General features: G+C 41.4%; 2 protein-coding genes across 4 annotated transcripts in view; both read left to right on the top strand.

Moving 5' to 3' along the window:
* The window catches only part of LOC115174112 (phosphatidylinositide phosphatase SAC1-A), a 28,163-nt gene extending 25,613 nt beyond the window's left edge, over positions 1 to 2,550 (top strand). Inside the window, exons 18-20 of the mRNA XM_029732799.1 lie at positions 48 to 140; positions 397 to 454; positions 697 to 2,550. Of these exons, the coding sequence (XP_029588659.1) occupies positions 48 to 140; positions 397 to 454; positions 697 to 833 (288 nt within the window). The 3' untranslated portion in view covers positions 834 to 2,550. The remainder of the gene's footprint in view (positions 1 to 47; positions 141 to 396; positions 455 to 696) is intronic.
* Positions 2,551 to 4,492: 1,942 nt separating this feature from the next.
* LOC115174113 (tRNA selenocysteine 1-associated protein 1) lies at positions 4,493 to 12,981 on the top strand. Of its 3 annotated transcripts, none has more exons than XM_029732801.1 (9): positions 4,493 to 4,634; positions 4,928 to 5,025; positions 6,680 to 6,779; positions 7,107 to 7,159; positions 7,280 to 7,411; positions 9,097 to 9,213; positions 11,060 to 11,255; positions 11,913 to 11,946; positions 12,309 to 12,981. In XM_029732801.1, exons 1-9 carry the CDS (start codon positions 4,611 to 4,613, stop codon positions 12,467 to 12,469), a joined length of 915 nt encoding a protein of 304 aa, XP_029588661.1. In that variant the 5' UTR covers positions 4,493 to 4,610; the 3' UTR covers positions 12,470 to 12,981. The 3 variants fall into 3 exon arrangements, with proteins under 3 accessions (XP_029588661.1, XP_029588660.1, XP_029588662.1); XM_029732800.1 differs by having other exon boundaries at positions 6,677 to 6,779; XM_029732802.1 differs by having other exon boundaries at positions 4,496 to 4,634; positions 4,932 to 5,025; positions 6,677 to 6,779.
* Positions 12,982 to 14,642: the final 1,661 nt, after the last annotated feature.

Raw genomic sequence — 14,642 nt, 5'->3', positions numbered from 1 at the left:
GTCCTTTTTTAAGCAATAAAAGGGTATGTGTGTTTTCTTGTCTCCAGGATTCCATTGATTTGTTCCTTGGAAACTACGCTGTTGATGAAACAGACGGACCAACTCCACTCCGCATCCAGAAAGACTGGAAGTTCATCACGGTCAGTTGCCTCTCTCCATCTCACTGTAGTAATGGGGATGTTTCATGGTCTGAAGTGGGGCCCTTTTTGGGATGTCCTGCCACCAGTCAGGATGTCCAGACTGATCGTCATGTTTTGTGATTCACTTTACATGACTACGTCTCTGGTCCTCTCCTCCATTTTTAATAAATAAAGAAATAAATACAAATGTAATACTGAGTTCTGCTTTCCACCCCAAACTATGAGTCATGTATTTTTGGTGTCTTTTGTCTTGCAGCTGCCCATTATCATGGTGGTAGCGTTCTCCATGTGTATCATCTGCCTCCTCATGACTGGTAAGAAAACCCCATCTGACCACCACTTGTCTAAAAGAACATTCTAGCCTTTTTAACTTTTAGCTCTGTTAACCTCAGGACACAAGGACATGCTAGTTCTGTTTCTGTCCTTAACAATTTGTTGTGATCTCTGGTCACAAATGTATATATTTATGGTCTCTGACAAGTCTCCCTCTCTCTCCATCTTTGTATCCTTGATATTTGTCGTTCTCTGACGAGTGGTGTCCCTCTCTCTTTCCCAGGTGACACGTGGACTGAGACCCTGGCCTATGTGTTGTTCTGGGGCACTGCTGCTGCCATCACCGCTGCCGTCATCATCTTCAACGGCCGTGACTTCGTGGACTCCCCCAAACTGGTGCAGAAAGAGAAGATGGACTGAACGTGTGTGGAAAGCAGCTCGGCCCAGCGTACTCCTATACCTCTTCATCCAACTCTTCTTCCTCCCGGCTGCTTGAGGCTCGGACACTGTACTGACCTGCACTCCACACTGTCCTCCTAGGGTGTGTCCCAAATGGCACATTATTCCCTATATAGTGCACTGGAATAGGGTTCCATTTGGGACGTAGCCCTATAGTTTCTACAGGGGTTTTTCTATAGGGTTTTCTACTCTGACCCAGAACTCCTGTTTATCAGTCAGCATATCTACTGAAGCCGCTCTGAACTCTACAGTCTCCTATCAGACTCTGTCCTCCTTCACTTCCTTACTATCCCACATTCCTTAGATCATGGTGTATACTGACCTTTTTTTTAAATTATGTTTAATTTCTCTGTGTTGGACAAGGCTGGTGTACCTCGGTGATGGTTTAACCACTTTGAAGGCACCACACGGTAATGGCTATTACAGAGGTCTCAGAAAACATTTTGATGGCACTTTAGTGAATTGCAGCGTAATTCTTCATTTTTCACGAAAGCAACTTTTTTTAAAACAAGATGATATTCAATATTCTTGTTGTACATTTAATGAATGGTTTCTTTTGGTTTAACTTTTCTGTTTACTGTAATTCGAATGTAATGTATTTTTAAACTATAGGAATCTACAGAGAAATGGTTGGCACTTTAACATGCACTAGAATGACTGGGGTACATTGTTTAGAAAGATAACATGTTTTGGTTGTTCTCTTGAATGTAATACGCCTTACTATACTACTAGTTTAAAGAACACACATGTATAAATAAACTAGCTCGTTCTCCTGGAGACGAATGACGTGGGGATTGGGGCGGAGAATGTATTCCTACTACGAACATAAATCATGCAAAAATATTTGATTCTGTTTTTAAGTAAAGGTTTCTTGCTTAGGCTTACCATCTCTTATTTTTTTGCATTTTGGGTGAACATGAAATAAGTTGCACATGGTATGTGATGTGAGCGGTGGGAGATGTTGGTTATAGGGTAGTCACTATACCATAGTTCTGTCATAACCTTGACTTGTCAGTGTTTTCTAGTTTACCTCTCACAGTATTTTGGGATTGTTATGCTCCAGATACACAGAATTTAATTACAATTTAATTTGAATTTAAAACCACACTTTAGACCTGCCTTACAAGCTTGCCCCCCCACCCCCCCCCCCACCCCTCCCCCCCCTCCATGATTTGAGTGAGTGGACATAACCATTCCTTGTTATCGTGAATATGATTTCTCGTCTTAATGGTTTTGAGGATTTTTCTCTATTCAGTAGATTTGTTTTGTGGACAGTTTGTTGCTATGCCTTTGTGTGTCTACTTTCCTGTTCTAAGGATTTCCATCTTGCATATGCAGTGTTGAGCACTTATTCTAATTACAGAAGTAGAGGTCACAGCGTTAAAATATTTTATAACATCAGTACAATTCCATTGTTCCTTTTAGAATGTATTGTCATCTGCCAGTGATTTACTACATTTTAAAGCTAAATTAGAATGTATTAGTTAATATGCTAGAACTAATATTTCTTCTAGCTGGGCAGTGGTAACTACAAAGGAGGGAGGACCAACTCAAGCTTGTCGACTGTTATGGGTTTCCATGAACATATCCTTGTAATTATATATACTGTATATTTTACAATGAGATTGTATGCTGAGCACTTATTTGCAGAGTCTATACTAAATGTAAAGATCAAGCAGTGATTTTTTTGTTGTTGTTTTTATCGGGTTGAGAACTTAGTGATCTTTTGTGAGTCAACAACCACATTTAAAGGTGTATGATTTGCCTTGTGAATATTTTTGCTTTTTATGGGGATTGGAAACAATCTTGGGCTTATGTTTTGAATATTTATCTCAGACACTGGAGGTTGGTAGCACCTTAATTAGGGAGGACGGGCTTGTTGTTATGAGGGTAATGGTACAAAACACATGGTTTCCATGTGTTTGATGCCTTTCCATTTGCTCCATTCCAAGCCATTATGATGAGCCTACCTCCCCCTCAGCAGCTTCCACTGTTCTCAGAATATTAGATGTATTTTGGAATGTGGTTGTTTTTGTGAATGCGTTGATAGTGGATGATTTAATTTTTTCAAACCCATTCCCCCCCCCCCCCCCCCTCACCATTCCTTTGTTGGTATTCAAAACCCTGAACATTCCCATATGACCATAATACATGTAACTGGGCTGTGATGTTGCCAGGTCCCAGATGTGTTTGTGCCATCATGCCATTTCTTGTCATGACAAATCAATGAGTGACATGGAGTTGGCATGATGGCACAAAGAGACTGGAACCCAGGATAGCTACGAACACCCTGGCCACTATATCAACTGACTGAGGTTAGTTGTAGACTTTTACATTTTATAAGTGGTGGGCTGTTTACTATGAAACTAGTTCTCGATTTTGATTGGTTTACCAGAAAGGCCATGTTACCGGTAGGTGCGCTGAAAGATCATAGAAACGACTATTGAATAAAAATATCAAAGTACTGGCAAAGACATGTTACTGAGTGGTTTAGGGGTATGACCGGATCAGTAGCTTGCTACAGTCATTTTGATTGTGAAACTTGACGTCAAATGATTATACTTATATCCAATCAGATTGAATGAAGTAAACAACACCATAGTGAATGATGTAAGATCTAACTCGCAATGTCATTGGCTGTTGTGCTATTTCATCATGAATAGGCCATCCTACCTATCCCTAGCCCAATATTGGACTAAAGGAGCTTAACGTTACTCCTTAGGCTTAGTTCAAGGACCTGACATGTTCTGTTTTAAAGGGCGAATTGGCTATGGATGCCAAAACAGCCAAATACTCCCTCTAAACCTGAATCGATTCACAATTGCGGTACAGTTGTAGAAACAAATCCCTCGACTTTTTCATATCACATCAAAAATCATTTAAACAAATGTTTAAATTAACACGTACTGTAGACTGTTTTTAACCGGTTGTAACACAGTTGCATCCAACAGTAATTTTCAGTGACAAGTTTGTGGCGTCTGTCTTCCGTTTACACACAGGTGTTGGGAAACGCAGATAGCTAATTAGCACAGTCCACTCTGTCTTCCATATGTGAGCTGTAACATGGCCAGTAGGAACCCTAATCCTGTAAAGATATCAATTCAACCGTTTTAGTTTTTTTTGACAATTATTTCTCGCTGATATGAAAGATAAGGTCCTTATGCTTCCAAAACCATATTGCAAGCGATCCACGTTAATGTTCAGACCGAGCGTCGCGGTTCTTAACTCCCCCCTACAGAAGACTCCTTTTACCCCAATGATCCTGATGTGGAATGTAACTGATCTGAGTCATGATCAAGGGCTAACTTTTCCCCAATGATCCTGATGTGGAATGTAACTGATCTGAGTCATGATCAAGGGCTAACTTTTCCCCAATGATCCTGATGTGGAATGTAACTGAACTGAATCATGATCAAGGGCTAACTTTTCCCCAATGTCCTAGGACTAGGTAATAACCTTGCTCTAAATTCAAATAAAACTGTCAACTAAACACATTATTCCCCACTTGTTTGATTCCACGTAAGAGGTTTATGGATTTGTGCTGAAGTTGCTATTTATTGAAATATATTTTGGGGGCGCATAACAAGGAGTGGCACAAACCGATCTGCGACCAGGCTGGAGGTATTCTGCGCATGCGCAGCAACGTCATTCCGATACGACACGTACAAGGGGTTTGTGTGTTTTCATTTAAAACTAAATCTATGTAAAGAAAGCTTTTTATCATTTCAAATCCAAAACATGAGCACACTATGGATGGGAAACGTGAGTATCGAACCATTTTCAGTCGATATATATATTTTTTTTAAATACTTGTGCTTATTTGCTAGCATACTGAGGATATTTGGTTAGCAAGCTAACGTTAGTGGCTACATAAATAACGTTAAGTGGCTAACGTTAGCTAACTGACTTGGTTTATTAGTGCTAAGCTAAAGCTTGATGCAGATGGTACATTTTGACCCCTAATTATTAGCTAAACAGTCTTTTTTTCTAATATTTGCAGGTGACGTGTGGTAGTTATGTTATGATAAGGTCTTTACTGTGTTTTGTTGTGGTAGTTAGAGCCCTACATGGACGAGAAGTTCATTACCCGAGCCTTCGGCACCATGGGGGAGTTGGTGGTGGGTGTACGGATTATACGCAACAAGATGACTGGGTGAGTATTTTCTAGTAACGTTAAACTACAATAAATAACCACACCAATCTGTTGACATGACAAGACGTAGCCAGGACAAACATATTTAAACAATTTCACTGATTTAGTCGAGAGCACGTTTTTGGCTCATTCAGTCATTTTTACCTGATAAAGTAGATATCTGAAAAAATGTTTAAAGTACAGTTTATATTGTTAAATATACATTAAATGATCATTTAGCTGCTTCCTGTTGTCATGGATTTTTTGATTTCTGGCGGAGTGTCAAAACACCGGTTTCGCTGTACAAATTAATAATCACTATGCTGAAATAAATTGTGACCAATACATAAATTCCTCCCTACACACGTCACACTTTTTTTGTTCAGATTACTTGTATTTTGCTAAATTAGTACCTTCTAAACTGCACACTCACCGGTATTTAAGGCACTTAACCCTGATTTGTATGTCGGATGTAAGACGCTTTGGATAACCGCTTCTGCTAAATGACCTAAATGTAATGAACTTGGGTATACTACATCTATCTGTTTATAGATGACAACCTGTAATAGCCATTTATCAAGTTCTATATCTGAGAAGATTATTTTTGATAGATGGACAATACGGAATAGGAAACGCAACATTTTTTTTTGACTGGATAATTTAAACGAATAACCACCTCACATCAGTTTCTAAATAGAGGCAGGGGTTAGGTTTCTTTTAAATGATAGTTTAACTCTCAAATCCATGAATTCATGTGAGACCAGAGACCTTTTATAGGAGCAGCCCCCCACTTACACTTACCATAAGTACTCCGTTGCGATTGAAGGCTGCGTTGCGAGACTGGCTCCGTTGCTCATACTTTGAATTTTTGTCCAAACTCAGTCTTCTTCAGACTGGTCTGTCTGTCAAAGAACAGGAAGTTACCAAACTACAGAAGTAGATGAAAAGATGTGGTTTTTGACAATGGGTTTATGGGATTGCTAGTGACTTGTAAACAATGACCCATTCCTTTAAGTGAGTACCGTTCCTGTTTTACTTTATTGTGATGGTAATGACATTTCTGTGTAACTGAGTGTTTATGGGTAATATGAATAAGGCTTAAGTTCCACTACAGACTGGATTGAGTATGGGGGGGGGGGGGGGGACAACAAACACTGATCAAAATAAACAGATCAATATCTTTGCTTTAATACTAATCGATTTTTGTGAGATCGTGATCACTATGAACTTTTATGCTAACATCACCGATCTGAGGTAAAAAGGATTTGTATTTCCTGTAATTCTTGTGTAGTGAAAACGTTAGTCTGTGTGATGTAATTAGACGTTCTGTCTGCCATAGGGAAATTAGCGTACTATAACATAATTTAAATGTCAAAGTAATTCAATATATGATAGTAAATGTAACACACACATTTTTACAACAATTACATCTAATTCTTCCTACTTTAACAGTTTAAAAATGCTCCTGAGCATAATTTAACCAGGTACTCTAAACTTGAGCGTCCATCGGGTCTGTGCAGCAGGCTGAATGTTTGACCTCCCTACAAGGAGTGGCACGATGGCACAAACCGACTGGTACCCAGGCTATAGCTACACACAATACACCGCTAAAAGAAGCCATCCTTTTGAATGCAACATTGGACCGATATGCCTTCTCTGTGTTGCTCATCAGTAGGGGTGCAGCAGGCTACTGCTTCGTGGAGCTGACAGATGAAGCCACAGCTGAGCGGTGTCTTCGTAAAGTCAATGGAAAAGCACTACCAGGAGCCACACCGGTAAATATACCGTTTAACAAGGCTACTTGGATGTTATCGATTCTAGTAAGCATCCCGAATGGCACCCTATCCCCTATATAGTTCACTACTTTTGACCAGAGCCCTATGGCACCCTATTCCCTATATAGTTCACTACTTTTGACCAGAGCCCTATGGGATGCAGACCTAAATTGTAACAGTTTATTAATGCTCCCTTTTGGTGACTTGAGCCAAACACAAGATCTGTATGCAATTAGCCACATTTTAGATTTTGTAATAGGTTAATGCATATTGTCATCATATTGTAAATGATAATTTTTTTAAAGGATGCCTTTTTGTACTTAACAGCCTAGAAGATTCAAGTTAAACCGGGCCACCTTTGGGAAGCAAGGAGAAAGCGGGTATATCAACCAGCTTGATTGTAAGTCAAACTGTATGTCATGAGATGCCGTATAGAAACATTGGAAATTAACGGCAAAACTCCTTTCCCCCCCCCCCCCCCCCCCTTCTCTCTGCTGCAGTCCACTCTATTCTCTGTTTGTTGGAGATCTCACACCTGAAGTGGATGACGGGATGCTGTACGAGTTCTTCTACAACCGCTACCCTTCCTGTCGTGGGGGGAAGGTGGTGCTGGATGGCACGGGGAACTCCAAGTGAGTCCAGCAGGATGTTATAATCACTATGCTGGGTTTCCATACATCCAGGTTTATGTGATTTAAAAAAAAAAAAAAATTATTTAACCTTTTATTTTACTAGTCAAGTCTGTTAAGAACAAATTCTTATTTAGTGACGACCTACCAAAAAGCCTCCTGTGGCGACGGGGGCTGGGATTAAAAATAAATAAATGAATCAAATAAAAATATAGGACAAAACACATCACGACAAGTGTTGAGATTTCTAGCTCACTCAGGAAAAAAAAATAATATATATATATAGATAAAATATAATTAAATGGGGAACGAGTGATTTCTTTAAGTTTCTTAGATGCTCAGATATGTTACGTTATGTGCGCATGCGCAACTTCACTAGAGACTTAAATTACAGCACCTGGTAATCACTTCACCGTAGACAATCATCAGGAGCACACAGCCCGTTGGTATGTAACTGCGAACTACTCAGTCTAGCATTGATGTTTAAGTCACTTATATGTTTGTGCACTGAACGTTTACCTCACTGTGTCGGTGTTAGTTGGCCGGGAGTAACTTGTAGCTCGCTGGGTGCGGTAGCGCAGCGACCCAGATGCTATATAGCATTAGGCTATTATTATCAGCCATTTGCATTGTGCTGATTGTTCGGAGCACTCTGCTGGTTTCTGGTGGCGGTGGTTTGGTTCGGTGATCCATGGTGGAGTGCTACGTTATGTTGCGTTTGTGTGTAAATCCTTTGGACGAGGCATGTGGTGGCAAGGGTTCTGTGTCCTGTGACAGCGTCCATAGCAACCTGTGATGGCAGAGTCACTGTGCGCATGCTCCTCTGGCGCTGGGCATTCTGGGTGATGTAGTCGATGCTGTTTTAAGCCAGATTCGCCACATCTTTGATGGTGTTGCAGGCTTATTTGATTTATTATTTACATTATTATTATATTACTTGAATAACATACTAAATAATATCTGAATAATATATTGTCATTACTTGTTTGTTGTATTTCAGGTTTATGACCTGTGGTCATTTGATTTAAAATAAAATTAAGGACAAAACACGAGTCATGACATTGTGTGCTTCCTGGTGAGCCTTTTCGGAGGGCTAAATAACGAAAATCCGAACAACAAGAGACAACACTACATAGAGACCTAAGATGACAACATAGCATAGCAGCAACACATGACAACACAGCGCGGTAGCAACACAACGACAGCACAGGGTACAGACATTATTGTGCACAGACGACAGCACAAAGGGCAAGAAGGTAGAGAAGACGATACATAACGTCAAGTAGATGGCATGACAAGGTTATTACCACAACATCTACTGTTGCTAGTACACTAAAGGATATTATACTATTAATTATAATACGGTCACTACTTCTACACCAGGCCTGGGCAGTTCCAGTTGTTGGGGGCCTGATTGGTTTTGCCCCAGCTAACACACCTGACTCCAATAATCACCTAATCATGATCTTCAGTTTAGAATGCAGTTTGATTAATCAGCTGTGTTTGTTAGGGATGGAGAAACAGTGACACCAATCAGGCCGTGGAGGACTGGAGTTGTCCAACCCTGTTCTACACCAACAGTTTAAATGTCTAAACTTCTTCCACTACATGTACCAAAAAAAAAGTCTTCACAGCTTAAGCTTTCTAGTTATTTACTTGCTTTGTTTGAATGTTTCTTTTGTTTCCAGGGGTTGTGGGTTTGTCCAGTTCCCAGACCAGAGGCTTCAGAAGCTGGCGCTGGAGGAGTGTCAGGGAGCAGTGGGGCTCGGGAGCAAGCCCCTACGACTGAGTCTAGCTGCTAACAAGTGAGTTATACTTCAGTTCTTACTGTGTTAAAATCCTATAAGCCGTCTCCAGACATGGTTTATATACCGTAGCGTAGTAAGAACTCACGTTCTTCATTTGTAAAACCAGGGTTGTAGCATAACCCATTAGTTTTCCAAACCACCTTTACATGACCATAAGACACCTTCTCGTCAAACATCTCATTCCAAAATCATGAGCATTAATATGGAGTTGGTCCACCCTTTGCTGCTATAACAGCCTCCACTCTTCTGGGAGGGCTTTCCACTAGATGTTGGAACATTGCCGCGGGGACTTGCTTCCATTCAGCCACAAGAGCATTAGTGAGGTGGGGCACTGATGTGGCGTAATTAGGCCTGGCTCACAGTCAGCGTTCCAATCCATCTCAAAGGTGCTTGATGGGGCTGAGGCAGGGCTATGTGCTGTCAAGTTCTTCCACACTGATCTTAACAAACCAGTTTAGTATGGACCTTGCTTTGTGCACTGGGACATTGTCATGCTGAAACAGGAAAGGGCCTTCCTCGAACTGTTGCCACAAAGTTGGAAGCACATGACTGTCTAGAATGTCGTTGTATGCTGTAGCGTTGAGCTTTCCCTTCACTGAAACTAAGGGGCCCAGACCATGAAGAACAGCCCCAGACCATTATTCCTCCTCTACTGAACTTTACAGTTGGCACAATGCATTGGGGCAGGTAGTGTTCTCCTGGCATCAGCCAAACCCAGATTTGTCTGTCGGACTGCCAGATGGTGAAGTGTGATTCATCACTCCAGAGAACACGTTTCCACAGCTCCAGAGTCCAATGGTGGCGAGCTTTACACCACTCCAGCTGACGCTTGGCATTTGCACATGGTGATCTTAGGCTTGTGTGCAGCTGCTCGGCCATGGAGACACACTTCATGAAGCTCCCAACGAACCGTTTTTGTGCTGACGTTGCTTCCAGAGGCAGTTTGCAACTTGGGAGTGAGTGTTGCAACACTTTGTGGCTGAGCCGTTGTTTCTCCTAGACGTTTCCACTTCACAATAACAGCTCTTACAGTTGACTGGGGCAGCTCTAGCAAGGCAGAAATTTGACGAACTGACTTGTTGGAAAGGTGGCATCCTATGACGGTGCCACGTTGAAAGTCACTGAGCTCTTCAGCAAGGCCATTCTACTGCCAAAGTTTATCTATGGAGATTTTATACACCTGTCAGCAACGGGTGTGGCTGAAATAGCTTTATCCACTCATTTGAAGGGGTGTCCACATACTTGTTTATATAGTGTACATTTTTACATTTTAGTCATTTAGCAGACGCTCTTATCCAGAGCGACTTACATTTCATACATTTTTTTTCTGGGCTGGCCCCCCGTGGGAATCGAACCCACAACCCTGGTGTTGCAAACACCATGCTCTACCAACTGAGCTGTGTCTGTATGTATGTCCAGCGTATTGTTTGACTATTCCCCTCGTCAGTCTTTTGCAAAGCTCTCAAGAAGACCTGAGCAGAGTATCTTCTTTTTTTAAACTCATAAAGATGTGGGTTTAATCATTGTCCGATTCCTCGTGTCACCCATAATGTGCTCTCTCTCAATTCAATTTCAATTGAAGGTCTTTATTGTCATGGGGAAACATATATGTTAACATTGCCAAAGCAAGTGAAGTAGATAAACAGTAAACATTACACTCACAAAAGTTCCAAAAGTATAAAGAAATTACAAATGTCATTATGTGCAAATAGTTAAAGTACAAAAGGGAAAATAAATGAACATAAATATGGGTTGTATTTACAATGGTGTTTGTTCTTCACTGGTTGACCTTTTCTTGTGGCAACAAGTCACACATCTTGCTGCTATCCTTCTCCTTTTTTAGAACTCGGCATAATCAATCAGACAACAGGGGCTGGGGGTCACACGGAGGAGGCTACAGACACAACCAGAACCAATACAATCAGCACAATCAACAGCCGTACGGTAGTGGCTGGGGCTCTTGGGGCTACGACCAAAATGGAGGCAACTATGGAGGCTACAACTACAACCAGTATGATTACTCACAGAATCCTGCACAGGTAAGATTTCTGCCTGGCTTCCCCTTTACCGGTGATGTGTTACGTAGCTCGACGTCCCCTTTACCGGTGATGTGTTACGTAGCTCGACGTCCCCTTTACCGGTGATGTGTTACGTAGCTCGACGTCCCCTTTACCGGTGATGTGTTACGTAGCTCGACGTCCCCTTTACCGGTGATGTGTTACGTAGCTCGACGTCCCCTTTACCGGTGGTGTGTTACGTAGCTCGACGTCCCCTTTACCGGTGATGTGTTACGTAGCTCGACGTCCCCTTTACCGGTGATGTGTTACGTAGCTCGACGTCCCCTTTACCGGTGGTGTGTTACGTAGCTCGACGTCCCCTTTACCGGTGATGTGTTACGTAGCTCGACGTCCCCTTTACCGGTGATGTGTTACGTAGCTCGACGTCCCCTTTACCGGTGATGTGTTACGTAGCTCGACGTCCCCTTTACCGGTGATGTGTTACGTAGCTCGACGTCCCCTTTACCGGTGGTGTGTTACGTAGCTCGACGTCCCCTTTACCGGTGATGTTATGTAGCTCGACGTCACTTGTTCTTAGACATACAATATTAACACCTTCATTGCCTTGTGTTTTTCTTCATGTAGTTATGACTTTTCAATATACACCGTCATTTTTATTAAACTCATTTAACATTTCAGGAAAATGAAGCTTTTGAAGATGATGGTCTGGAAGGTTGGTGGAGTTTTTGTTTTCCCTACTTGTTTTTCACCAGACTAGTGTGGACGATGAGCTAGAAGATTCTTGGGGAATTTTAGGTGGTTCATAATGAACATAGATTGATATCCTGCATGTTCAGAGGATTTAACAGTATGTGTAATTTAGCGGAGGTGAGTCGGACTCATGCTTTTGTGATGAGGTAGACCTGCCTGCAACTTCAGAATCACTTGTCTCCCTCGACCCAAGGGGGAATTTCCATCCTAGATCTAATGGTTAAAGGCATTGGTTTCCCCTTTAGAGAGACTAGGGTTCAGATCCCACCCGTGACAGCAGCAGGGATCAAATAATCACTGTGGCAACCTTTCCCTCCATTGTAGATCCTAACCCAGAGCTGGATGTGGTGGAAGCCAACAGGAAGTTTATGGAATACAGTGAGGAACTGTATGACGCCCTTATCGAGTGCCACTGGCAACCCTTGGAATCCTCGGAACAAACCTTTGGAACCACGAGTACCCTTCCAGAACCTGTCTACTGTTGAGGCAATATCCTCTTGCCATTTCATATTATATTCTGTAGGCTAAAAACATATCCCCAGTCCTTGACCATAACTGACATTTGCTTACAAACATTGTTTGTGTTAGTCAACAAAAAATAGTTATTTTGTGCATCTATTAACATTGTTTATTTTTATTTTTTTTAAGTAAACAGTGGACACCTGGCCCGTCCTGTGCCTAAGAATAGCTTCCCATTTTCATGTCTTATGCTTTGTTAAACCGCAAAGATGCCCGTATCCCAAATGGCCCTCTATTCACTATTAAGTGCAGCATAGGTTTTTTTGACAGGTCACTGGTCAAAAGTAGTGCACTATATAGGGAATTAGAGGGCCATTTCAGTGTTTTTAAAAACATTTTTCAGTTAATGTATGTATTTTCCCTTCTCAATTGAGGAGTAAGTGATTGAGTAATCTGCAGTGTTACACTGCCTTCTGTCTGTTTCCATATGTGTTTGTAAAGTAAGAATAAACATATGTATCATGTTGCCAGATAGAAATGCTGAGGTGATTCTTCGAAGAAAAAAAATGTATCTCAATGTTCCAAAACATTGTACACTGCTTAATGTGCCCCGGCCTCTTGAGTGAGAGGGCTCCGCATGGCCGGTTCAATCAACAGAAAACCACATGACAGTCGCAAGGTTTCCCAGTGACTGAAGGGGAGGCATGGGCTGCCATAGCCAGAGGGACCTCCATTGAATGAATCCCATGGTGGACAGGATTTGAGATTATTTTGCATGATTAGGTCTACTCTGAGTTTGTGTGTTTTTTTAGTTTGAATTCCTTTTTGTAAACCTCTTCTGCAGTTGTGAGAGACTTCTTCCTCCTTTTTATTTGACTTATCTATGTACATATTGTTTTTAACAAAATTACGGTACCTTTTTTTAAGCCTTTTTTATAAACTGATTCGATTGACTATCCACTTCATTACCATACGCCTTACTCACAACCAAGGCCTGTATGCAATAACAGATGAGTTTTGGACAATGACGTATATAATGCAGTGTTCATGTGCTAGTCAGAACTAGGAAACTATGAAATATCTGCCTTGGTAACTGGGTGCATGTGTAGAACTACAACCAGATAGCAAGTCGTACATTTCCTAGTTCTGACTGGCACTTGAATGCGGCATTACACACTGGATTACTGAAGCTATCTATTGGCAGTTGAGAGGCGTTGAAGACACCGGTCGGCCATATTGGCACTCCCCAGTGGAAGTCCTCTATAGGAATTAATGGAATTCTACTGTATTTCAATTTAAATGTTTCAAGGACAAAATTACATGTATTTGAAGTTTTTTTTGTAGTGGGGACAATAACATTTATTCTCAACAACAAAAATATTTGAAGGATAAAAAATGACTTGCCTAGTTAAAGGTTACATGAAGAAAAAATGTATGTGTGTATGTATGTGTATATATATATACACACCTTTTTTTTTACATTGATCTCATAACTTGTATGCGTTATGGTGTAATAGAATAAACGTGTCAAAAACCAATGTAGATATTAATAAAGGCATTTCTATAGCTTACAAAATGTTTTACAACGGAATACCAAACAGATTTTAGGGCTCCCGAGTGCCGCAGCGGTCTAAGGCACTGCATCTTTGGTTCGATTCCAGGCCCTATCACAACCGGCCGTGATTGGGAGTCCTATAGGGCGGTGCACAATTGGCCCAGCATCGACGGGGTCATTGTAAATAAGTGTTCTTAACTGACTTGCCTAGTTAAATAAATAAAAAGATGGTTACTCTGTGGCTTTAAACGAAGCGTTCCCTGTCTGCAGAGAGGAAAAGAGGGGATTCAACTCGGTGGAAATCTGTCTCCCTCAAGCAGGTGGCATGTTTTCCCCAACCAGTTCTCGCCATTTGGTAAACAAAACAATTGCTTATTTCCTACGTGAGGTATTAGTTGATCAAATATAAGTTTCGTAATGCGTAAATTACAACGAGTGAACGGATACGTATTATCCGTGACAATACCCGGTCAACTTTGAGGAAAAAGCACATGGGCGTTGTCTGAAGAATGGCTATGCATATTCATGACGTCGTCATTTGAATACAAGCGGTCGACGTCCAACGAGTATCGATTATTTAAAACTCTATGAGACGTATCGACCAATCCGGAGAAAGGAAAGGCGGGAGCTAGACAGCGACTCCC

This window comes from Salmo trutta, chromosome 34 (assembly GCF_901001165.1).
Source record: "Salmo trutta chromosome 34, fSalTru1.1, whole genome shotgun sequence".
Classification (NCBI taxonomy): domain Eukaryota; kingdom Metazoa; phylum Chordata; class Actinopteri; order Salmoniformes; family Salmonidae; genus Salmo; species Salmo trutta.
Note: the sequence above shows the minus strand (reverse complement) of the source record. Positions and strands in the feature narration are given on the sequence as shown.